Source organism: Zonotrichia albicollis, chromosome 7, assembly GCF_047830755.1.
Source record: "Zonotrichia albicollis isolate bZonAlb1 chromosome 7, bZonAlb1.hap1, whole genome shotgun sequence".
Classification (NCBI taxonomy): Eukaryota; Metazoa; Chordata; class Aves; order Passeriformes; family Passerellidae; genus Zonotrichia; species Zonotrichia albicollis.
This window is the reverse complement of record NC_133825.1, coordinates 42,464,854-42,489,549: the sequence shown is the minus strand read 5'-3', so window position 1 is coordinate 42,489,549 and position 24,696 is coordinate 42,464,854. Positions and strand designations below refer to the sequence as shown.

The following is a 24,696-nucleotide window of genomic DNA, read 5'->3' as shown; positions in this document are numbered from 1 at the left end:
CTCCATAACATACCATTTTTGCAAGTCCATATTTTAGGTTATTTTTATCTTGCTCCTTTTCCCCTGTTCTTAATTTTCCTCAGGTTGTGGAGATGCTCAGATGTGTAATGCTGGGGATTCAACAGTCTCCAGGATAATTTCTGGAAATAAGTTATTGTAATAAATGAGACAATATTAGGCTTGTGTCACATGCTGTCAACTCAGGCTTCAGAGAAGCTGGTTTCGTGAGGCAGAACTGACTATTGTGATTTAAATATTGTTAAAGAAACTTACCTTGTGAGAGAGTATTGACTTGGGCTCCTGCAGCATATGTACTTGAGGCAACTGTTTACAAAAGACACTTCTACATTCTGCTCAAGATTTCTTGCCTTTTTTTTAGTGATCTTTTTTAAAATAAAGAATATATCTTATGCCTATGTGTTCTTTGTGAGCAAAAAGCATTTTATTTCAGTGGCAGGTTTGCTGACCTGAACAACCTGTCTGCACTGTCTTTGGTGAATGTGCTGTGTATGTTGCTTGTCTGAAGTTGCTCCTGTGTCCTCTGCAGAGCCAGATCTCAGCAGGTGTTCAGAGCTCAGAAGTGGTTCCTCACCATGGAATCCCCACTGGCCTTTGCAGGGTTGTTTATATACAGGTTGTATAGAAACACTGGGGTTTGCAGGTTGTTTATATACAGGTTTGTCATCTGAACCTAGAAAAACAAGAAAGGCAAATACTGGCACTGGCAGCAGAAAGGTAAATTTCATTTTGCATTTTTGGCCCTAATTCTTACCAGATTATCCAGTGCTGCTTTTTCTGTATCTGCCTGGTGTTTATGTACTGAAGTATGTGGGTGCATGCAGGCACAGTAGTAAAATTTTAATCACTAAAATATAAACTGTTCCAAAGTTCCAGGGTGGAATCACATGTAAAGAGTCACTCCCCAGCCCCTCAGTGTAGCTTGTCTGGAATCCTCAATGCTATTTTATGTTGTAAAAACAATTTTTAATGATCAATGCGAGTATAAACAGATCCTTGTCTCTGAGTAACGAGCTCTGTAATGTGAAGTCACTTGTTTTATTTGTCTTGTGAGAGAAATAAGTGAGGAATTGATGGCAAAAAGATTCTTTGTACTAAAAGAATTGTGAATGACATAAGGCATTGTAAATGCTTCAGTTTAATTTAAGCATTTAAAGGAACCTGAAGTTTTTGTTTTACATCATGCACAGTGCTAGCTGGCTGTCACAAGAACTGGTAACTGGACTGGAGTGCTCATTCCAAGGATTCCACTCCTTTTTGGAGGTGTATGAAGAGGGATCTTTTATAGCTTTTGCAAGTACCAAACTTGAATGAATGCTTTGTAGAAATCAGAGCAAATTTGGGGATTATATTTGACAGGGAATTGTTTTTACCAGTTGAATTGTTAAGGAATTATGCATGGGTTTTTTTGGCCTTCAGGGTCTTTTTCCTGTCTAATTTTTGCATCAACTATGAGAGGCTGGAATAAGGACCTCAGAAGTGCTGATGCTGTTCCTGGTTTTGCAATTCCCTCCGTTTGTGCCACTGGTAACTCTGAACCCAAGAAATTCAACTTTCAGTGCAGCCTGATGAGTGTGAGGCGCCTGTTACCTCTCTGTGGCTCTTGACCTCCTGCTATCAGTTTCTAGCCTGTTACCCAGAATGAGGGGTTGGGGTTTTTTTCTTTTTGCTTTTAAAAGCAAACTGGTTTCTGAAACTAACTCCAGGTGTATCTTGGAAGAAACTGGCACTGACATCTGCTGGATTGACCCAGTGAATCCTGCCCTGATGTGGAGCAGATGGTCATGGGCTCATTTTGGTCAGCAAAGCAGAAGGGCTTTAGTGCTGGAGGCTTTTTCCCTGCTCTGCTTTTGGTATTCCTGCATTCTCTGGGTGCTTTCATTCCTCCCTCTCTGGTTTGTATTTGCACTTCCACCAGCTGGTTTTTGTGTGTAGATGAATTCTGCAGCATTTCATCCACCTTCATGGTAGGAGATCTCCATCTTACCTACCTACTTGGCCTCCTTTTTATGGAAAAAAAACGTGTTTTCAGAATCCAAACCCAGGAATAAATTATTTTTATCTTTATAATAAAGAGGATTAGTAACAGGATTAGGTTGAGTGGGAGGACATACAAACAGATGTGGAAAACTAAATATAACTAACAAGAAATTTGTGGGAAGATGTGGGACAAGACTTTTTCCCTTGCCTTGGTGGTTCCAAGGGACATCTCTCTGATCTCAGCAGTTTAAGTCCTTTGGGGAGTGCTGACCTGGGATAAACCAAGTTTCAGTGTTATTGAACAGACATTGTTAATTTGGACTTTGATAGTGATTCTGCTTTTCCTAATGAAGAATTGGATTTTCTTTTCAGTCTTTGGGCAGTGCTGGCATTAAGGATGGATGAATTAAAGCATTTATTATTTTGGTTGAGTGTGAGAGTTCTGACTACAGCAAAGGTGCCACCTTTTCCCAGTCAGTGGAGGGGACTTAGACCTCTGTGGTGCCATAGAAACACTAAACCAGGGTCCCCTGGACAGGGGGGTGGAGGAGTCAGCCTGTACTGACACAGATTTCACTAAAGCAAGATGGGCCGTGAGCATCCCAGAGGCTTCTCCTGTTCGTCTGGGGCTGCCAGGCTCCAGGCAGGAGGCACAACCAGGGACAGGGGCAGCTGCAGCTCTGGCTTGATTGGCTTCCAAAGGCAGCCCCTCTGAAGGATCACTTTGTATTTCCCATCAGGACTCCTGCTCTGATTACATATCACCCCAACAGGCAGATAAATGAGCTAAAAGCAGCCCTGTTGGAAAAGGGTAGCAGGAGGGGAGAGGGGACATGAGGAGAGCAGCTCCTGGCTGCGCTGGCTCTGGGTTTCAGGCTGGCTGTGATAAATGGAAGCACCCACAGCCTGTGGCCACCACTGGGGAGGCTGCAGGGCAGGCACGTGTGAAACCCTGCAGAATAAAGGTACAGGGGCAGCTAAAGGGAACTTCAGAGTGCTGGTATCCCTCTAAACCTTGATGTGAAATAACAGTTGATAGCAACTTGGAGTGGAGAAAGGAACTGGGATGCCATTGGCATGGTTAAAGGATATTTCTCTTATTTGATCAAACCTATCTGCTCATATGAGCTTTGGTTGTTAGGATAAATTGCCATTTAAGTTTCTTTTCTTTTTTCAGGAAGTGTGGCTTCAGATACATCCTTCATGCAATTAGGGATTGATTTTGACTGAATATGAATTTTGAATTTGAACACTGCTTTGCGAGATTTATTTCCACGCCAGTGTAAAGATGCAGTTATTGCTTTGATGTGTTTTCTGTGTCTGAATGACTTTTGTTGAGTTATCTTTGGTGGAGGGAAAAAAAAAGCAGCAGGTGAATTTTGAGAACAAGAGAATGCAGCCCAAACATTTCCGTCCTCCCTTGACTATAGAAAACCAGCTGCTTCTCATTTCAGAACCAAAACAAATAAGGCCATTACTTTTAAGGGTGGGTCACAGGCTGCTTCATGTGTTAAGGTTTTACAGTGAAATGATGTAATTTGAAATTTTATTCAATAGCCACCATTCCAAACCAAGTGTGTTTGCAAAAAATTCAGTATTAATGTTTGTGAACCACACAGTATTAGTATCTAGTGGGAATTATGACCAGCATGAATGAAGTTCACGGGAAATACTGAAAGCTTGTCAGTACCAATATCAAAAATTTAAGATCTTGTATTTAAGTTTCACATTGTGGTACAGATCATAAATGTGGATTTGGAGTGCTGAATTTAATGTTTAGCACTGAATTTAATGTCCAGCAGTGCAGAGAAAAGCTAGGAGGTTTCAGCCTCTAACAGAAATGAAGGGATGAGACAGGCTGTCACTGTTTGCAGAGGAGGAAAGCAGCACAGGAGAGCTGCCTGCCCACTGGGCCCAGCCAGCTCTCCCTGCTGTCTGCAGCAGCAGGGCTGCTGGAGGAGCTGCAGCCCACAGAGCAGAGCCCTGCACTGTCTGGAGGCCTCTTCTCCTTCTCCTTTCTACTCTGGACCTTTACCCACTGCTGGACAATGGCACCTTGTTATCAAATCTCCAGCAAATACTCTGGCAGGGAAAAGGCTTTTCCACTCTCACATCTGCTCTGGTATCTCAAAGCAGATAGGCACTTTTTTGTGCCAGTTTCCAATAAGTTCTTATATAAACCAAGCAGTTTTTAAAACCTCTAAGCTTCTCCATTTGGGCATTTCAGATTCACTTTGCTCACCTTTCCTTCTGTACATTGCCTTGTTTGTTAGGGGTGGAAGAGGAAGAAAGTTCAGCACCTCGGGGAAGAAGAGACAAGCAGTGCCCTGGAGGAAAAGGTGACACGAGGACACGAATTCCAGCAGCGGTGACTTTGGAGTTCAGCAAGCCCAGGGCTGGCTGTGGGGCTCTACATGTGCTGCCTCCTGCTGCCTCACACCCCTCCTCCCTGTCCAGCACAATCTTCCTCCCTGCAGAAGCCACGATTTCAGTGAACTCTGTTGTGAGAAGCAAAGTTGATTTTTTTCTGATCGCTCCAGTCGTTTGTCAGCTCCTGGCAGAGACGTCCCCAAATACAGCACTGCCAGCAGCAGGATCTGACCCACTTTTCAGCTCCTGTTTCAGAGAGGAGATGGATTGGAGCATTTATCTCAGCAGGGCTTCTTCAATCAGAGGAAGGCAGGCTGGATTTCTCTTGTTACTGAGACCTTGTTATTTACTTGGCTCTCTGCCCTGCTCTTGGTCGCATCTATTGCCTGAACGAGGGAGGTAAAGCTGAAATTCTGTTCTTTGTGCTGCTACCCAGCGACCATCTGAGGAACTGAGCTCTGCAGCACAGCAGGAGCCTGGTTTTGCACTAACACCTTCATGATCACAGCCCAGCTCATTCCTTGGAGTGGGGCAAGCAGCCAGGCAGGGGCAATTGGCACCCACAGAAGGGCTGGGGCATGGACTGGGGGGCAGTGGGCCATGGCAGGGCTCTTATGGACTTCCAGGGCATGACAAACATTCCCAGGAGTGTGTGAAAGTTCCTGATTTTCTGCCATGTAAACCCAAAGTATTCTGTATTTGACCAAGGAGTGGCAGGGAGAGGGGTGAATGCAGCAGGGCAGGGTGCAGTTAGTGACAGCTCATTAGGGAATGATTAACTACCCAAACAGATCAGTGGGGTGGGGGGCAGCAGGGATGCCTCAGAACATGGGAAAAAGGCAGGCTGAGGACAGCAGGGTGGGAGGCAAGCAGGGACTGCTCTGGAGCTGCTGGCAGGGGAGCTGGGGGTCTGCATCCCCTCTGCCCACACCAGCACCACCACTCCAGCTGCGGTGACTCAGGGCAATGTTGTCATTCTGAACATTTCTAAACTTACTTGCTGGGCTGTGACCATGTTCACAGGGGTCTGAGGATGAGGGAAGAGATGAGGATCTGACTCCATGTTTCAGAAGGCTTGATTTATTATTTTATAATATATATTATGCTAAAAGAATAGTAGAAAGGATTTCATCAGAAGGCTGGCTAAGAATAGAAAAAGAAAGAATCATAATAAAAGCTTCTGTCTTGGACAGAGAGTCCAAATCAGCTGACTGTGATTGGCCATTAATTAAAAACAACCAAAATGGGCCAATCACAGATGCACCTGTTGCATTCCACAGCAGCAGATAATCAATGATTACATTTTGTTCTTGAGGCCTCTCAGTTTCTCAGGAGGAAAAATCCTAAGGAAAGGATTTTTCGTAAAAGATGTCTATGACACTGGGCACCATTCCCTGGCAGTGTCGTGGCTTTGGCCCTCCTGGAGGAGCAGGGCAGGAACCTGCCATGAACTTCTGACCCAGAAATGTTCAGCTCAGGCTGTGGCAGCAGCTCTGTGATGGCTCTGAAAGGGGCTCCAATGGACTCCTTCACCCATTTTGCACAGCAAACACAGCCAAAGGGACAGCTCACATCACCACGAGGTGCCCCAGTCCGCTGACACCTGTGGGTCACTGTGTGGGTCCCCTGCAGGGATGGCAGCAGTGGCCACCCCCTCCTGCAGGCACAGACCCCTCCTGTCCCTGGCTGCAGTGCCAACACCCCTGCACTGTGCCCACCCAGCCTTGGATCACCAGCGTGCGTGCCCCTGGCAGAGCTCAAACAGACAAAGGGATGGAGAGTCCCAGTGTGACCAGGGCACTGTGCAGGGGATGTTTATCCAGGTGCCAGAGAGGCTGCACACACATTTACTCTGGGCTATTTCAATGTTTTAGCTGACCTTGAGGGAAGGTGCTGCTTACAGCCACTTGTCTGATGCTGGGAAATAACCTGAAGCAGACTTTCTTTTTAAAAAACACCAAATACAACAAAAATGTATACTTACAGCAGAGAACTCCTGTTTTACCACCTTTGACATAATTTTTTTTTCCTATCCACAGTCCCTCTTGCTGTTTATAGTTGTTCCTCATGACTGAGTTTTCCTTCCTCTTTGTTCTCCCCCCCAGCTACTTTTCCACTACTGGGGATTTCTCAGAAATGTTAGGCTGCCAGAATTCACTTTTATTCTTAGAAACTGGGGCACAAGGGCAATTGCTTGGAAGCAAAATGACATCTGTGAAGAATGACTTTGGACATTGAATAAAATAGTAGAGGGGCAAATTGGAGGGCAGAGGGCCAGAATTCCTGCAGGGCACTTGCTTTCAGGACATTTAGCATATAAATGAGATTATTTTGGCAAAAAGTTTCCTGGTGTAGAATATGTGACTGATCAGTAGATGCTGCTGAGGAGCAGCTACTCAAAAACATTGGCTTCTCCTGGTTAAAAGAATTGGGCAACCCTCATCAAGGAAGGAGGTAGCATCCTTCCTACTGCCTTGAGGCATAAACCATGGCTTTATGCTGTGTTTTATAGGCACAAACAGAAGCAGATTTCCTGGGAAACTTACAGAGGCAGGAAATAAAAAAAAAAGATGTAGCTCAGTGATGTCCCTAGTGATGACTATCACAAACATCCAACATTTAAACAGGAGATTAGCAGCACTGATAGCTGTGATCTTAATACTCCCACCAATGCTTCATTTCATCCTCCACTGCTGGGTTATAAACAAAACGAATTCTCAGGATGAAAAACTGAGCAAGTCCAGTCCTGCTGCCACCAGAGCAGCTTGGTGCCCCCCAGAGTGCTGGTCCTGCTCTGATGGAGCCACGAAGGAGCTGTCAGCAGCAAGCACAGGGCCCCTGGTCACTGAGGGTCCTCACAGTGAAGGGATGGCTTCATTTAAAGGGATTTTCCTGAATGAAAGCTTTGTATCAACCCTGTCTGGCTTCTCCACTTCTTTAAGGGATGCAATAAATTAGAAGGGGGTAAGGGGCCAAAAGGAACATTCAAAATTCCAGTGGCATTTCTAGGAATTGCTGGCATGCCCCAAGTTCCTCACAGTGACTTGCTGGCCAGCCTGCAGGAGGGATGTGGCTGGCTACAGCAAGGCATGTACACGGAAGGGGAGTTCATCCCTGGGAAATAAACTAAAAAAGCCCTTGGAGCACCTCAGATTACCCTGTCACCTCCAGAGACCCAAGGCAGACAGTACATGCACTTTCCAGCCCCTGCTCTTGTGGTGGTGTTTGCAGGGGTCTCAGGATGAGGGAAGAGATGAGGATCTGACTCCATGGTTCAGAAAGCTTGATTTATTAATTTATGATATATATTATATTAAAACTATACTGAAAGAATAGAAGAAAGGATTTAATCAGAAGGCTAGCTAAGAATAGAAAAAGAAAGAATGATAATAAAGGCTTGTGACTGACCGAGACAGTCCGGACAGCTGGACTGTGATTGGCCATTAATTAGAAACAACCACATGAGACCAATCACAGACCCACCTGTTGCATTCCACAGCAGTAGTTAATCATTGTTTGCATTTTGTTCCTGAGGCCTCTCAGCTTCTCAGGAGGAAAAATCCTAAGGAAAGGATTTTTCATACACCATGTCTGTGACATGCTCTGACCAAGGGAGTACCAGCAGGGACCTTTGCAAATATCAGTGTGTCCCCTAAAGGGGCTGAAATGATGGAGGAACCCCTGTGGCTGGGAAGATTTCCACAGTCCCTGCTATGCATGAGCAGCTTTCCACGAGCAGCACAGGTGATGTGAGCCAGCTCCTGGCAGGGCAGTGGGAGCATCACCCCACGTTCCCTCAGGACAGAGTGCCTGGAGGGACTCAGGTGAGGCAGTTTCTGCAGGACATCAAGGGTGGCTTCACATCAGCATCTCCTCATAGCACAGGGCATTGATTAACCCACCCCATGCCTGTAACATGCAGGTCTGATGGAGGCTTTCCCAGGAATTTTCTGGGAGCTAAAGCAACTCCTAATATAGAATGCAGTGCTGGAGACCACTGGTAAGAGACAGCACAATGCAAATGTGTCTGAAACCACTCCTTGAGTTTTACTGAGTGTGTGTGAGGAAATGGCTCTCCTGAGGTCACCAGAAAATCTGGGGCAAAACACAGATTAAGCACCTGGTGTCCCCAGCTCACCACGGATCCACTCTCTCTGCAGTGTGCAGGGTATCATCACTCTCCTTTACTGCAGCTGCTCCTCTTTGCATCCCTTTGCAGAAATTCCAGCCACACTGAAGTATGCCTGGTTGTTATTTAGATATCCCTGTTAAATATGTAGGTATTTATTTAGATATCCCTATTACATATACAGATATCCCTCCAATCCCCCAGGCTGGAGGAACTGTAAAAAGAGAATTAAGCATTACACAGACCTTGTCTCTGGCTCATTTCAGGGTGGACACGGCACAGACAATCTTCCCTGGCTGGACTCATTCTCCTGCAGGACCTGTGCTCTCTTCATCACTTTATTGCTCCAAGCCCAGCTCTCAGGAGTGTTGCCCTCGGGAGGAAGAGTGGAGGTTGTGTGCTCTAGTTTGTGCTTTCTGTTCAATGGGCTTTTTATTTTTCTTAACTTCAATGACCTCACATCAACATAAAACTTCCCTTACCATAACTTTATCTCTCTTCCAGGACTTGCTTTTCTCCTGGGCAATTGCCATCTTCCTGGATGCTGGAGTAGAAAGAGCATGAGTCAAGTTTGGGAATCCAAGGAGAAATATTAGCAGCCACTAATGAGTGAGAGCAGCATAGGAACCTGCCACAAATTAACAGCCAGGGAAACAACCTAAATCTTTATTTAAGTGTAGTTTTTTAAAATAGGCTGTTAAGTGACTCAGCTGCATATTATGGGAAGTTACAGGTAATCTTTGCAGGGCAAGGAGGGGCTGTGCTAGGAGAAAATGAGGCGTTTTGCAGCATACAATGTGTTGTAAAGTGTTAGGACATTTATTTATCATATGTGGGCAGACAACTTCACACATCCTACCCGAATTTACTGTACCAATGTCATTTCCATATTGTGTCTCTGTAAGTGTTATGAATCAGCCAATATGTGACATTAATTATCTGCATTTAGCACTGTGCAAACTAACATAATGATCAATTATGGAGTAACACATTATGGGGTGACTGTTTACTAAAGTTCAGAATTAATCCCCCAGTTCTCTAAAATATTCTGGAATCATTCTGTACATGCTATATCTAACCAAATCTTGGTTTTGTCCAAAATCAACATTCTTCCATGGCTGAGAGACGCAGCATTCAGTGCTCAACATCTGCTCCAGCAGCAGGTCCCATGCAGGTGGCTCTTCTCCCACCATGGGGGATCTTCACTAATTCACCTCTTTGGAGAAATGTTTCTCCATGAAGTTCTAGAAAATTGCTTCATGGCTTTGGGTTTCTTTTTGATGAAATTCAAAAAGAATTTGAATTCTTTGAATTCAATTTGAATTGAATTCTTTGCATTTCAATTTCTCACCTCCTCTGTCCATCCATAACTGGAAACATAAGGTATTTGTCTTGCATTACCATTTTCAGGAAGTGATTGAAAACATGACGGAAGAATGCAGGATGTTTGGTCTATGAAAAAGGGAAAGGAGAATAGGTAGAAAAAATATCTTCCATAATGAAGATTTCTGTGAAGACAGTGGCAATCCAAATGTTCTCTATGCTCACTGAAAATAGGGCAAGAAAAAAATCATGTTAATTTTCTGAAAAAAATGTCTAGGATAAATATTAGAAAATAATTTCCTGATTTTACTGAGAGATGTGTCCTGGAACAACACAGAAAAGTTTGGACTTTGCTTTTCCAAAGTTCGGAAGAGTTGAGGCAAACTTTGGCCAGGAAACGCTGAGGATGACATCCTCAGTAGAGGCTCTTGAAGTGGGTGATCTGTAATTTTAGGGTTCAGGCCATGAGGACTGTCCTAGCAGACTGGCAGAGTTTCAGGGCTGGGAGAAGCCCTGGACAGTGATATCCATCCATCCCATCCCTCAGGGGCTCCTTGGGCAGAAATGGATCTGCTGTGCTCAAAGCAGCAGCGCAGAGCAAAGGACTCCCATGGCAGCTTTGGAGCAGAGCTCCCAAGGAATGTGTTTGCTTCCATTTTCAGCCTCTGTAGTTCCATAACTGGGAGTTCCCTCTGTATTTATGCAGAATTCAGCACAAACAGGCCTTTGAACACAGCTGAAACAGAAAAATCAAAATGTGATTCTTTCCACCTTGAGAAACAAGCACATCCCAAACACTCTTATCTCAAAGGCAGAAGTGACAGGCTGTGGAAACATTCACTCTGGAAATTAATCTTTTGAACAGGAGCTGAGTCTGAATAGATTATATACATATTTGTGCTTGCCTGCTTTGAGTTACATGATGCTGTTTTCATCTTCAGCTGAATAAAATTTTATAACAATTTTTTTAAAGCCCAGCAAATTTGTCAAATTTACTACTGAATTAAGTTGCACCAATGCTGATTTTTAGTGAGTGTAGTTCCTTACTGTAGTAGCCAACCTGGCCTTATTCTGTTGGCTGGATAAATACCTCCTTTGAGCCAAATTCACCTTAATCAAAGCTTATATAAATCTCTAAATATCAGTATTTCTGTGCCTGCTAAACCCAGTAGTTATTTTGGTAGTGTCTGGCAAGATGAAATGATCAGTACTCAAACCCAGTGATTCTGTCTGTTGCCACATCATTGTATATTGCCAGTATCTATTTTACAGCAGTATGGGTGTGTGAAAATTCCCACACAAAGTGTCCATGTTCATACAGGGCACAGGAATGTGCTCTGCCATGTCACACCATGGTGCTGTAAGCAACAGAGGTCACTCTAGGACAGGACAAAACTCCCTTTTGGCACCCACTGGAGCTCTCCTGCAGGCAGCTCCTTATCAATTTCCTTTTGGTGTGCTATCAGCTGAAAATTGGTCATGTTTCTATGGTAGCAATGCTAGGAAGGCATTTCCACAAATAAATATTTACAGGAAACATCCTTGTTTGGGAAACAAATGAGCATTTGCTCTGGAAATCCTGCTGCACCAGTGACATCCCTGTGGTCCTGCTTGGTAGCATCAAAATATTTTCTGTGAGAAACAGTGAACTGTTTGCATTGGGGTGAGGGCACAGGCCTTCAGATACATAATTTCTCTCTGTGGTTTTCCCAGTTACTTTTGCTTTTCACACATGAGGCGAGCCCTTCCCTCTCTCAAATCCATTAATTCCCTTTTCACTTAGGGCTTATCTTGGCTGTCAATGAATCCAAAGGTGCTCCAGACTCATTCTTTCTCCAACCAGCTCTTCTTCCTGTCATCCCTTGGATGTATTTTTGTGGCTGTATAATAAAAGGGGCAAAAGGAGGGACAAAAGGAGGCCCCACTGAATCACTGCACATTTTATATACCAGCCTTTCCTCCAACACTGCAGCTCTCAGCTCATTTGAGCCTTGCTGTAGCTAAGGGGAATCCAGGGAAAACACGGCCTTAGTCCAAATGCTGGTTGTTTGCCCACCTCTGAGTGATTAGGAGTTCACTAATAAACCAAAGTAACTCAGTGTAAAGAGCTGAGCAGAGGCACAAACAGGTATTTCCTGCTGAAATAAAAAGTATACACAGCGCAAAGGTCATGTAAATGATCTGACCCTCATTTTCTTCCAGGTAACAGAAATACATGGCAATGTGAAATATAAGCCAAATACATGCCATTCATGGCACAAAATAAGTTATTAGGACATAAATCAATATCTACATTCTCTGTTCTTTGTACTTCAGCAACAAAAGAGGTCTGGCAGCTCAGGAAGCTGATTATCTGTACATACATCACCTTCGCCTCCCTGACTTCCCCTTGAGTTTTGGCACTTACTTAATCATTGAGGTCTCTTTTTTTCAGGAACATGAGCAGCCTTTGGCATGGAAGGTATCTGAATGTGGAATCCTACATACAGTAAGTTTCACCTTAAAAAAGAAAAAAAAAGGGCATATTTTTATAGCTTGTTATATCTGGTCAATATTTGTGCAACTATCTGATCGTGTTCGAACTAGCTAAATAAAAATTCTCATTAAGAGAGATGAGTATTTTTTTTTTCCTTGCTGACAGTGGCTTTCCTTTCTTTAGATGGCAATAGCATCTCATGCCTCAACCTTCTCAGCAGAATTCAAATATGAATGTGTTTGGATATGGGTCATGAACCTGATACTGAAATATGAGTTCAGAAACACGTTGTGGATCACAGCTGGGTTAAAGAACATCTTAGAAATGTCCCATGTTCTTCAAAAAACCCAGTCTCACACAAGGAGATGTGTAGTGTCTGATAAGCAATGGGACATAGGAGTCCAGGGCTCTGCCCTCAGTACCCAAACCACTATAAGCAACCACACATCCATTGGAGGCAATGGTTTATTTCCCAAAACTTGCAATTTATATATGCATTAGGCAAAAAAATCCCAAGTAATTCTAGTCTATGGTTGCCCAGTAACATCTCTTGAGGTTGCTCAAACTCTTGAAACTCTGCAGTGCTGGCCTTGTGTTCCCCACACAGCTCAGGAATACCAGACACCACATCAGAATGATGCTGAGGAGATACTGGGTGCTGGAGTTATTCATGCCAAACTTAGAGCAGAGGAAACTGGTTGGAATCAAAATGCAAAAAAGGGAATTGCTTTCTCATTTGGTTCATACATTTGAGCAAAGGTTAGTCAAGCTTACCTCCTTTCTGGTGGACCTGCTGATGAAGAAGTAAGCCTCCTCCACACCCTGGGGCTGCAGATCATTCACAGCCACCACGTGGTCTCCGTGGTTGAACAAGCACCCCAGCCTGAGAGGACCAGCCCACTGTGAGACACTGAGGAGGGCAGAGAGCAAAGGAAACACACAGGATGTCCTGCATCACTGCACTTCTGGACAGGATTGCATTTGTGGGGCTGCTCCCGGGAAATGACACGCACATTCAATGACTTTGCACATTTTTTATCTGGTTCTGGTTGACACCATCACTAATTATTCCACGGCATGTTGGATTCTTCTTTACAACAGCATTTGAAATACAAACTCCAGTACAAAAAGAATCAGAGAGAGCAGAAGGAATCACTGAAGTGCCAGCAAGCCCTGCCCCTGCCCTGTTCTGCCCTGCAAAACTGCGCATGGGTGTCTGCAGCTCAACACTTCTGTGCCTGACACTTATTCCCATCTCACAGGCACTGCCACAAGACGCCAGACTTACCATATTCGTCCTGCTGCTTCAGTAAGTTTCAGGTAATTGTTAATATCAGCCAGGGGTACGAAAATATCCAATTTCTGCAGCTGCATCTCATCTGTAACTTGACTGTGAGAGAAAAACATCAGAGACCACAGAATCACAGAACAGCTCAAATTGGAAGGGACCCATAAGGATCATGGAGTCCAACTCCCTGCTCCTTGCAGACTCCCTAAAACTGAATGTTATGACTAAAAGCATGACTAAAGTGCCTCTGGAATGCTGACAGCCTTGGCAAAGTGAAACCCATGAACATGTCTGTTTCCTCTGCTACCAGCTGGAGAAGACACTTACCTGAGCAGTATGGACAAGTGAACCACTGAGAGGGGTAGAGAGCTTTGCCTTCTCTGGAGGGTTGGCTGCAGGCTGGTGCTGCTTTCTGGGAATTTTGTGCCTTTGTCTGCTTCCAGGTCTCTTGGACATGCGCTGTTGCTCTGGCATTTGGGAGGGGATGGGAGCCCATCACGTCTGCACGTGAGCTGGCATGTCTCGTCCAGCAGCTTACTAAAGAGGAATGATGATAAAAAATTAAGGGGTTTGGCAATTCCAGGCACACTTGCTGTGTTTGAAGTGGGATTAAGCAGCCCTCAATAAAGCAAAGAATAACAAGTTCTTGTAGAATATCCAGTGGACAAAATAAAACCGAAGTAAAATAAACAGCCCTTCTAAAAATGGACCATAAATCCCAAAATAAACATTTTCAGTATGCAAAAACTATTTATTAAGCCTGGAAACATTTCAGCTAACAGCATGCCTTGACAAAGAAACTGAGCACAGATTGTTGGCCTTGGCTGTGCTGGGTTCTGCAGGGATGTAAAGCTGTCCCTTGGGAGATGTGATAACTCAGAACTACTTGAAATCATTTTAGTTTTATTTGATAAGCCTTATATTGCCTGGAGCTGACTCCCCATTGTCAGCTAAGACTGGGGTTAGCAGCAAAACTCCTCTTGGTATATTTTAACTCAGATGGCCTAACCTTGTGAGGTTTTTATAGTTATTCCCTCTGGGGGGGTCCCAAAGACACAGAGAAGCTTGAATTAATCTGTTGGGATTGTCTGGTTAGTGGGTCTGCATTTCCAGTTGCCTCCCTCCATGTGGCCCAAGGTCTGACTGTCTGCAGGTGTCAGGCCACAGCTAACACAGCTACTGACCCCTCCTCTGGCTCAGGAGGAGCTTTACCCTGCAGGCACAAATCTCTTCAGTATTCAGTGCTGTATTGTGGAGGTTGTAAAGTTTCCTTGTGGCCCTAGAGCTGTGACACAAAGTTCAGGTCATTCTTTGTGACACTGTACCTTCAAAACACACAGCAACAGGGCTGCTCTTTGGATGGCAAAATGAAAGGGAGGATGTGTCCCAACTCACACAACTTCTACATGGAAAAGTTGTGAGGTAATGCCCAAACCTCCCTCTTTTAACCTCTAGATAATGCAGCCTGCTTTGGAGAGCACTGGTCTGAACGGTTGTTGGAGTTTGGCTGCAGTGACTCAGCTGTCGTCATGAAAACCCAGAAAAAGTGTGAGTCAACAAAAGGAGCTGCATTGTACAGTCAGAGCCTGTGTAAGGGCAGGAGTCTGCAGTGTGAGCTTGAATTTCATGTTGATCAGTTTGAATTTGACTCCAGTGTTTCCATGAATGCTGAACTTTGTGAACTAAGACCCAACAAAGACTCATTCAAACAAGATGCAGCCTCTAGATCTTGTTACACAAACACCAGAGATGTCAGCTCTCTCTCTATTGCTGTGCCACATTCAATTTCAAAAACCCTAATGAAGTTGTTACTTACATTGATTTCATTGACATATAAATGTTCTCCTTCACTGGGCTGTTCTGCTCTGGCTTCTCTTGCACAGGGACATCAGGCTCAGCTGTAGGGCCAGGCCTTGATACTTCAGTAGTGCACTGTCAGAAAAACAAAGCAATAGAGGACATTAATGTCACTGCCCTGCCTACAGAAGAAACCCCCAATAATTTCCTTATTTTGTTCTCTGCTCGTGCTGTTTAAACATATTGGCTAATTTAGCCTGGATTTCCTCAAATCAGTCAATTCCCAGAAACTGGGAGCTAGAAAGGTGCTTGAAACTTAAAAGTTAATGCTGGAATTATTGGCAGTGCTATATTCTGAAGTACTACCACCAAAAAAAAAAAAATTGTTGCCTTTTAATTTAAGCAGGCTGAAAAAGGAGACTTGTACTTGGGTATGCTTGACTTAGAGCACTTAGATTATGTCACCACATCACCATTTTATTGTCCTTCAGTCAGATGTACAGCCTGTGACTTCTGCAGAAAACTGACCACTTCTCCTGACCACTTATCTTCTCCTCAAATTAGCTTCCCAAATTGGGTGTCAAAATTTGTGTAAAATTAACAGCATGCTTTCTCCTGCTGCCTTGTTTCACAGTGAAATGCAGATACTAAAATGTACTGCAGTGTTTTTAAAGTACTGCTTTTATGCAGCTTACTGGTTTTTCAACAGAATTACATTTCAAAATACATAAAACTAATGTACTGTTACATTCTCTAAATGAAGCTTCCAATTTCAGAAAAAAAAACAACCCTACCCCATTATACAACAGGCAAAAGCCATTAACAATGAAACAGTCAATTTGGGGAATTTCAACAAAATCAGCAATGTTTTTGTCCAAATCCCTCTTTCCACCAGGAAGATCCTTTGAATGAGTCCAGTGTATTTTTTTTTTGTATAAATGAAAGCTCTATTACCTAGTGCTTTATCTATATATTCCTTTTGCAAGGTACAAGTGGTTCCTCCTACCAGTTCCTCTTTGGCTCATTAAATGTCTCTGGTGTCCTTGGAGCTGTTAACAGGGCAGCAGAACCCACAGCTGATAAACTACCTTAGCTAAAACACTGCTGGGAGTTTGGTAATAATCTTCTTCGTCCTTTTGCATGTTTTCCTCTGGATCTGACAATAGCAGGTTTTCCTCACTTCCTCCCAGAATTTTATCCTGCTGAAAGAATGGGTTTGTATTTAACAGGCTCAGTTATACATATTAACATGCATTTTCCCTTTTTGTGGAGAAGTAACAGAATCAGCAAATATTCACAGAAAACTTGGTAAGATACTTCCTGTTTGCATGAGTGACAATTACTTAACAAAGAGTTTTCAAGATCTGAGCCTGGATGAGGGAATCACCAATAAAAACACATCAGATGCTTGAAATGGGGACTCACACTGCTAAAAGGAAATAAATACAAGGGATTAGTTAGGAAGTCAGTTGTCTGCATGTCACTGAGCAGAGAATAGGTCCAGAGATGTTAGCAGATGTTAAACTTATGAGGCAAGAGAAATATTTTTATCCAATGGACAAATATTGTTGCTTCTTGTTCTCTATACAGCAAGGTTATTTATTTTTCACACATGCCAAACCAGAAACATGAACTTGGTGCTATTCCCTCTGCTTCAGGCTAAAAAGCTAAAATCCAAATTCCTTATCTTCCAACCCTCACGGTCAGCCTGTCCCAGCTTGAACAGCTGCATATAATACCTGCTCTCCAAGGCATTGTAGGTATGAGAAGAATTAATGAATAAGACAGAAAAGGTATGCAGAAGGAAGAGACACAAAGAAATTCTTGACATACACCCAGAGAGGACTGGTTAAAATCAGACCAAGGGTTAACTCAAAGCATTTCAGAGCTCAGACTCACAATTGTAACTTTATAAAGCCCTGTGCATCAGCTGGGCCATGCTGACTGCCCATGGCATTGCAATGTAGTTTCAACTATTCACTTCTTTCCACTAAATTTAGCTGCATTATCTCACACTTGCTGTCAGCCTATATACAAGGATGGTGACTGCAGCGTGTGATTTACCACCCTGCTAGCTATGATAGCAGATCAGACTCTTGCCCTGCCTCTCAGCCACTCCAGGCCAGAGTTCAATGCATAAGCCGTCAATAAAGATGGGTTTGAGCTGCTGAGGGGTGTGGAAGAGCCTTGGTTGTGCCTTCTGTCCTCTTGGCTCTGCTGCAAATCCACAGCAGAGGAAAACTGCTGCAGGCACTGGCTCAGGGAACACAGGTCAGAACACTTAGCCACTAATACAAGATAACATTCGTCTTTTTATCTTTCCAAATCACTCCTGCTAGATATGGAAGTGAAATTACTTGAGGACATATTAATGTTGACAGAAGGTCAGTTCTAAGATGTGCCTCAATTTAACAAGCTCTTGTTCTGTAATTTAGTTACATTGACTCGATTGCTACTGGCAAAGGCTGAAGAAATAAACCATTTAGGAGCAACTGTGGCACAGCTGAGAAATGTGCAGGGAGGGACAAATCTTCCACCAGTGCAAATGTAGGGCTTTCTTCATCAAGTTTGTGAGAGCTGCCACAATTTGCAGTTGCTGCACAGAAACTCTGGGGCTCTGACTCCAAAAACCCTGAACACAGGTATTTCAAGCAAGTTTTAGAAGACAATTTTCAGTGGTAAACAAGAAAACAGACTAAATACTTAGTAAGTTTTAATAGTGGAAATCAACTCGATGTGCTGGGAAAGTAGGTGAATAATCTGTAGTCACAGATAGCCAGGTGAGATAAAAGCAAATTATTCACTTGTGCAGATGGAACAAGGCAAGAGCTGTTTGATTTGTTCTGCTCACCAGGCTTGGACAAACTCCTCTTGGTGAGTCACACTGAGCCTGATGGGGGCCAGGATCTGAATAAGGCCTGTTCTTGTCTTCTGAGGAACCATTCTCCTGTATGAAAAGGAAAAAAGTTGACTCCTCATAAAGATAAACTGGAAGTGCCTGACCCACATTCAGCTTCCTCACAGAGCTTTGTGACTACAGAAACTCAGCAATTCCTTGGCTGCTATTCCACCCCAACACTGGACTGCAATTGCTGTGGGACAGCAGCAATGCTTTCCCTCCCTTCTGTTTTAATATTGAGGGGAAAGTCAGTAAAGCAGAGAGGAATTGGATCTGAACTCTCCTCTAAGCTTTACAGCCTAAAAAGAGAGAAAGAAATAAAAGCACAATCACAAATCAGGAGGAATGTGGCCAGCAGCTGCCAAAACAATCACCACATGCCTCTGCCAAGGCATGTCAAAGCAAATCTTCAGGAGTTTACTTCATGTTCACTAAAATTTGCCAGTCAGTTGAGATAACCAGTGAGGGCTGTCTCTCATTGCCCTCATTTACGTGCAGCCTTGCCTCTTAAACTATTTCCTTTGTGGGGTTACACCAGGTCCTGCTCAGGAACCCCACCAGAAGAGACCACCCAGGCACCCACTGCAGAAACTCTGAACAACTTTTGATAGAGAAAAACCAACTATGCAAAAGAAATGTCACAGTCATGCCTAGGCACAGAGTCATGATGAAGGACAGTTTATTTGTTTACCTTCTGGCAGCTTTGCCTGTCTGGAAAGCTGGCCATATCTACAGAACTCAAAAACAGTGGCAAAGAGGAAGTCCGACTTCTGGCTTCTGGATTTGGAAGATCTTGGTTCTAGAAATAAGAGAAAAGCAGTAGAAGAAAACGAGCGCATGTTGGGTGTGGGCTAAAATGTACTGACACATCTCACTAGAGAATATTTAATTTCTAATGGCTCAGAGGCATTGTCTGCATGGCATTTTTCAGGCAGACATAAATTTGCCCTGCTTGCATTCTGAGCTGTGTGGAAGCTGCAGGGATGTGAGCACTTAGTGCTGAGTCTAAACTGGTGGGCCTGGCTGGTTAACAAAGTGCAGAAACTTGGGCCTGAGCTTGAACTACCAGGGCTTCCAGCTGATTCAAAACATTGACAGACTGATGTAAAACAACATGTAAATATATCTGAAATCCACACCCTAAACATAACACTCAAGTTTTCACTCTGATGCATCACAGGTGTGGTTCATTGCAGCATAATATCAATCTTCCCCTCATTTCCATATGGCTAACTCTTCAAAGTAATTTTTTTCAATGTAAAATCAATCCCAGTGGAGACAGACTGTGCAATGCCTGCTTGATGCATAAAGCCAGGGCACAGGATTTACATGAAAATGAATTTCTGAATAACCAAGGTCAGAGGCAACTTGCAAGGCAAAGGTCAAGAAAATTCCTTTGCACAGTTTTTTAATGAAAAAGAGAAATACTTTTTTTTTCTCCTTTAAAATAAAGTACAGTAACATGTCACCTGAGGGCAGCATCCACTTCTTGTGTCCTCCCTGCAGACTGAAGATATCAGAGTGACCCAGTCATCTATTTCCTGCCTGAAGTGGGAACAAGAGGAGTGAAAACTTAGTGACAGGTAACACACAGGGGCAATTCTTTTGCCTACTTACTTCTTCCTATGGGGCTCAAAACAAAAACTCCTGAGATCAAGGGGAAAAACCCTGTACCTGCCTCTCAGGAAAGGGTGTTTATGTGGTCATAGCCAGATGGCAAAGTCTGACTCAGAGAGCTAACAAGGCTTGGGAATGAATGCATTTGGGCCACCAGGATGAGAAACATGCCATGGAAGGGCTGTTGAAGCTGTTTTTCATGCTTGCAGTGGATTTAGCTGGATTAATTCTGGAATGCTTCCCAGGAGTGTGGGCTGTGAGAGCCGCGCCCCAGGGGAAGGCTTTGGGTGCCACGCTCAAGCAGCACCCAGGTATGTGTTTTTCTTCTTATCAGAATTTCACACATCAGCTGCTCTTCTGTAAAAAAAGCAAAAATTCCCCCTGATGTGCTCGTGACTGGGAAACTGAAGAGGAGATGCTGGGAACCAGTAGTACAGGAGCACTGTGACAAACATCCTCCTCCCTCACCTGAGCTTTGGCTGATCACCTCCACAGAAACAGCTCCTGACCCTCTTCAGGACCCAATTCCAGCCAGAAAAAGCACAAACTGCAACTCCCTGCTGCAGGAAAAGCCCCATCCAGCACTTTGGGGATCTGTTTCCTTCAGGAGAAGTTTTGCCTTCAGGCTGCTTCCCTTGATTAATAACCTAGATTTCAGGCAATATTGTGGTTTATCCATGAGGAGCTGAACCTTCTCTACCTCCCAGGAGCTGCTGGGTGAGGAGGCAAACAAAGCTCTCTGCTCTTTCCTGTGCCCTGAGCAGCACAGTTTGAAATGCCACTGCCATCCCCTTGCCATCCCTGTGTTCCCTCTGCTTTCACATGCTGGCTGCTGTGACCGGGTGGCTGCAGGGAAGGGGAGCTCACCTGCCTGGACCAGCAAAAAATGAACTCAGCCATGAGTAAATGGAGGCCATGCCATAGAAAAAAAGCTGTTTTCCATTGGACCAGGCAGCTGAATCACCTCATCCCAGAGCTGGGCCATCAGTAGCTGGGACACAGAAGGGAAGGGAGAGGACCTTTCCTTGGGGCACAGCTTAGTGCTACAGTGGTTTAACAGCACTGTCCCACTGCTTTTGCCCACCTGCTGTCCCCAACGAGGTAGTAACATCTGCTTCCAGTGCTGATGGACATCACCTGCTCAGGAAGGCATTTAAACATCTTCCTCACAGTTTCCATTACTTCAGCATTACTTATGCCAACTTGAATACTTATGATTCTGTGAAGATAACCATGGGAAACATCCTAGATAACTCTACACAGTCACATACAAGTGGACACACACATATATGTGTGCATGTTCAGCTTTTACTCTAAGCACAGCATAATATGATGAGATCTGCAAGGGGAAAGTTAAACATTTTTCCACAGAAAAAACTGCTCAAGAAAATAAATGCACACATTCAGAAGAGGTGGTCTTTCAACAAAGAAAGTCTCCAGGCAAAATATATAAAATTAAGTTTTCCCAAGTCCCCAGACTATGGATCATCATTTCTGGAAAAAGGGGGTTTTGGTTTAATTCAGAATCTTGAAAATAAACAATAGTAAGAAAAATATATTGTGTAAGTTTTTTAACCACTATAAAACAATGATTTGAAACTAATTGTACATTAATAGAGTTTTAATGGAGGGGAAGAGGAACAGAAGTACTCTTAATGGATACTTGAAACACTTGAAGCACTACTTCCATTAACCTCCAATGAGCCAAATTAATAAAAGTAATAACAACAATAATTATGGTAATAATGTAACCACAGACCACTGAGCAAGCTGCAGTATTTTTGAAAGCTTCACAATGTAAATCCTTTTAATGGAAGAAGCACAACAGCAATGTGGTGAGTGACCTCCTTGCATAACAAGTCCAGGAGCCTGGAGTATCCTCTAGATCCAGAAGCCAGGATCCTCTAGATCTGACAGGAAATATTTACATTTCCCATTAAATTTTCTGTTTCCCTTGCACATATTTCATACCACCCCTGGCATGGTAAAGGGTGCCAGTCCAAAGGCAGTGACACTCAGTCCTGCTGCAGTAGGCATGTGCTGACAGGATGGAAAAAAACAACCTAAATGGGCCAAGCAGGGCAATTTCTTGGCAGAAAAAGAGGCAGTGAGCAACCACAATCAGCCCAAAGGGTTGTGAGAAAGTCAGGAGACCTTTGCACAAAGCTGCAAAGCATCGTGTGGAGCTGCAAGCTGGGAAAGGGTGTGTGCCACAGCTGAGAGTGGCACAGCCTGTCCTGACTGACCTGTGAGTGAAAGCATGGCACTGTCCTCACAGGAGGTGAAATGTGTCCCACTGCAGGGACACAGCCTGGGATGCAGGAACACAGCCTGTGGGATCGTGGAGCCAGGCCAGGTATCTCACTGGCAGATACAGCACAACTATCACTCACACAAAAGTAAATCACAATAAAGCAATTCAGGATTTTCACTTCTACATATATCCTAGCTGCACCCAAAGCCTACAAATCCCAAGGGACTCTTTTGTGGAGTTCATTGGGTTTGAACCAAGAACCCAATCCTGACTTGTTCAAGTGCTTGCACAATCAGTGGCCATTGCAGAGTGCTGATACATGACTCAAAATAAAAAAGGTAATGCATTTGAGCTACATACTGATCAACAGCTATGGAGCCTTTCACGTGTTGGCCTTTTAGATACTTCAGGATGTAATTCCCTGCGCTGGACTTGGCCAGGACAAACAGACGCCTTTTCCAGGAATTCTGCCAAAGAGAAAGCAGTTTGTGTCTCATTAAAATTCAGGACAGCAGATATGAGGGACTGCTGAAATATGACTAATCTCTGCTGGTATACCTGTGAGCTGAAAAGTTGAAGAGGTGGTGATTTGATGAGGAATCCGTGCTTGCAGACTCCACCTTCAGGGCAAAATGTATTTTGAATTCTCACTAATCAAAGAGAAATGAACAGCACCATTACTGAACTTGCTGCCAATTAATCTCTTTAAAAAGACCTGTTTGAACTGGAAATTGTTGCTTAGCACTGGGTTTCTGTGCTTAAATGGCCATAAAACAAACATAAATCAAGGCTATAAAATGTCGAGCCAGGCCCTCCTTCCCTGGTGTTAATGCTGACAACTGGCCCAAACTGCAAAGTAATGGTAGTGAAAATGTAGGGGCTCAGAAGATGTCATGAGTTGCTGCCTTATTTAATTGATCTTATTTAACTTTTGGGGTCTGGTCTTATTTAGCTTCATAATTAGTGATCTGAAATGCACCCCAGAAGAAATTCATAGATGGCATTCAGGTAAGGATAGATCATCTCACAGCTTTACCACTGAGAAATTTTAGTATAAGAAATTTTGTACCTGCAGAATTTCTTTTATTTGTAGAAGCCATCCTGATTGTTTCTTCCACCCAGATAACAAAACCAACAAAAATGTTGAAGCTAATTCCTTTCAGTTTGCTTCCTGCAGAACAGCATTTCACTGCACATACAACTGCTGTTGAGAAAAAAAAATAAATCTTACAATGGTTAATTTTCATACTGATGACTAAAATACACAAAACAGCCATAATAACTATAATTTAAATATATTCAGAAATAGTTTTATATAATATTAAATTATACACTGTGTGCTATATTTGTTATTTTATAATACAATCACAAAATTACAAATAACAAATATTATCTACTTTCATAAGCCAAAAAGACAATTTGCTTAGAAGCAATGAGAACTGCCAAGAGAACTTAATTTGGGCCTTTCTTTTGCATGAATCACAACACCTGTAACCTAGGAGTACTGCACTCATGTATGTTTCTGACACTGCTTTGCCAATGTGATCAGTCCTGTACAAAACTGGCATAACTTGGCCTAAAGAGTTTAAAACATATGTAGAAAATACAGTTAAATTACTATTGAAATTTTAATGATTTGCATATTTGTCGTATTAATACAATGCCTTTTCAAAAGTTTCCCTTTGCCTTACTTCAAGACTCTCATTCCCTGCAAAATCAGGTCTTGGCAGCAAGCTGTTGTACCTACAAGGAGGTTACACAGATCCTCTTGTGCCACCTGAAGCCACAGAGCCTCTCCTGGGAAATTCTGAAGGATTACAAGTGCTGTTCTCTGGCTCTTTACTGAGAACCCTGGCTGCAGTGAGAGATTTAAGGGCTTTCCTCTGTTTCCCTTTCTTCCGTGATTTGTTCCATGGTGCCAAAAGTAAACATGGTCTGGTCAGGAGTAGGGTGGCTTACACATGGAATTTTACCCCTGAGACACACCTAAAGCTATAGACTTTCATTCCTCCTGTTCCAGGCTGTAAATGGGAATGAACCACTGCAAACTTAGGTCCATCAGAGGTTTCTGCACATTTCTGTCTGTATTTTTTTTGAGTTGTTTTTTCAGGGAAACCTTTGCAATTTTTGCCATTTGGGAAGAAAGATTTGTTGTATAAATGCTGTGATAAACTGTTATGAAATTTGCTTCTAGAGTTTTCCATAAAAATAAAAGGACAAAAAAGCAATTTCCAAAACTAAAAATGACTGTACACAAAGTCAATAGTAGGGGCACACACCTGGGGTTGCAATAAAAGGCAATGTATTGTTGTGTTCAGTGTGACTGACAGTCACCTCAACTGGCAAACGATGCAATTACTACAAAACAATGTTCTAAGAGTCTCTGGCAGGATAAAAGTCTCTTCTGGATGTCAGTAAAAGTCAAGATTTGCATGTAGGAAGACAAATACCCGTGAGATTAGTTGTGCTATCTCACTCTGCCTTTCGGGAAAAAGTTTTTAATTGTTACATCTAATTGTCTTTTCAACTGAAAGCAACATTGTAA

General features: G+C 43.3%; 1 protein-coding gene across 1 annotated transcript; it reads right to left on the bottom strand.

The window, feature by feature from the left end:
* Window positions 1-9,212: 9,212 nt before the first annotated feature.
* PLEKHS1 (pleckstrin homology domain containing S1) lies at window positions 9,213-23,251 on the bottom strand. The gene is made up of 14 exons (XM_074544224.1): window positions 23,221-23,251; window positions 22,710-22,801; window positions 22,512-22,618; window positions 20,982-21,116; window positions 19,750-19,825; window positions 18,972-19,079; window positions 18,233-18,328; window positions 16,470-16,580; window positions 15,401-15,516; window positions 13,912-14,121; window positions 13,585-13,686; window positions 13,071-13,206; window positions 12,228-12,319; window positions 9,213-10,556 (listed from the first exon to the last, which is right to left on the bottom strand). The coding sequence occupies exons 1-13, from the start codon at window positions 23,249-23,251 to the stop codon at window positions 12,251-12,253; spliced, it is 1,389 nt and encodes a 462-aa protein (XP_074400325.1). The 3' UTR covers window positions 9,213-10,556; window positions 12,228-12,250.
* Window positions 23,252-24,696: the final 1,445 nt, after the last annotated feature.

Excerpts from the sequence above, each read along its gene's own strand:
- PLEKHS1 (XM_074544224.1), bottom strand. The coding sequence starts at position 23,251 with ATGGCTTCTACAAATAAAAGAAATTCTGCAG. Across the intron at positions 22,619-22,709 it reads TTCAACTTTTCAGCTCACAG|AATTCCTGGAAAAGGCGTCT; the intron begins GTATACCAGCAG and ends TCTCTTTGGCAG. Across the intron at positions 16,581-18,232 it reads GAGGAGTTTGTCCAAGCCTG|GATAAAATTCTGGGAGGAAG; the intron begins GTGAGCAGAACA and ends TTCTTTCAGCAG.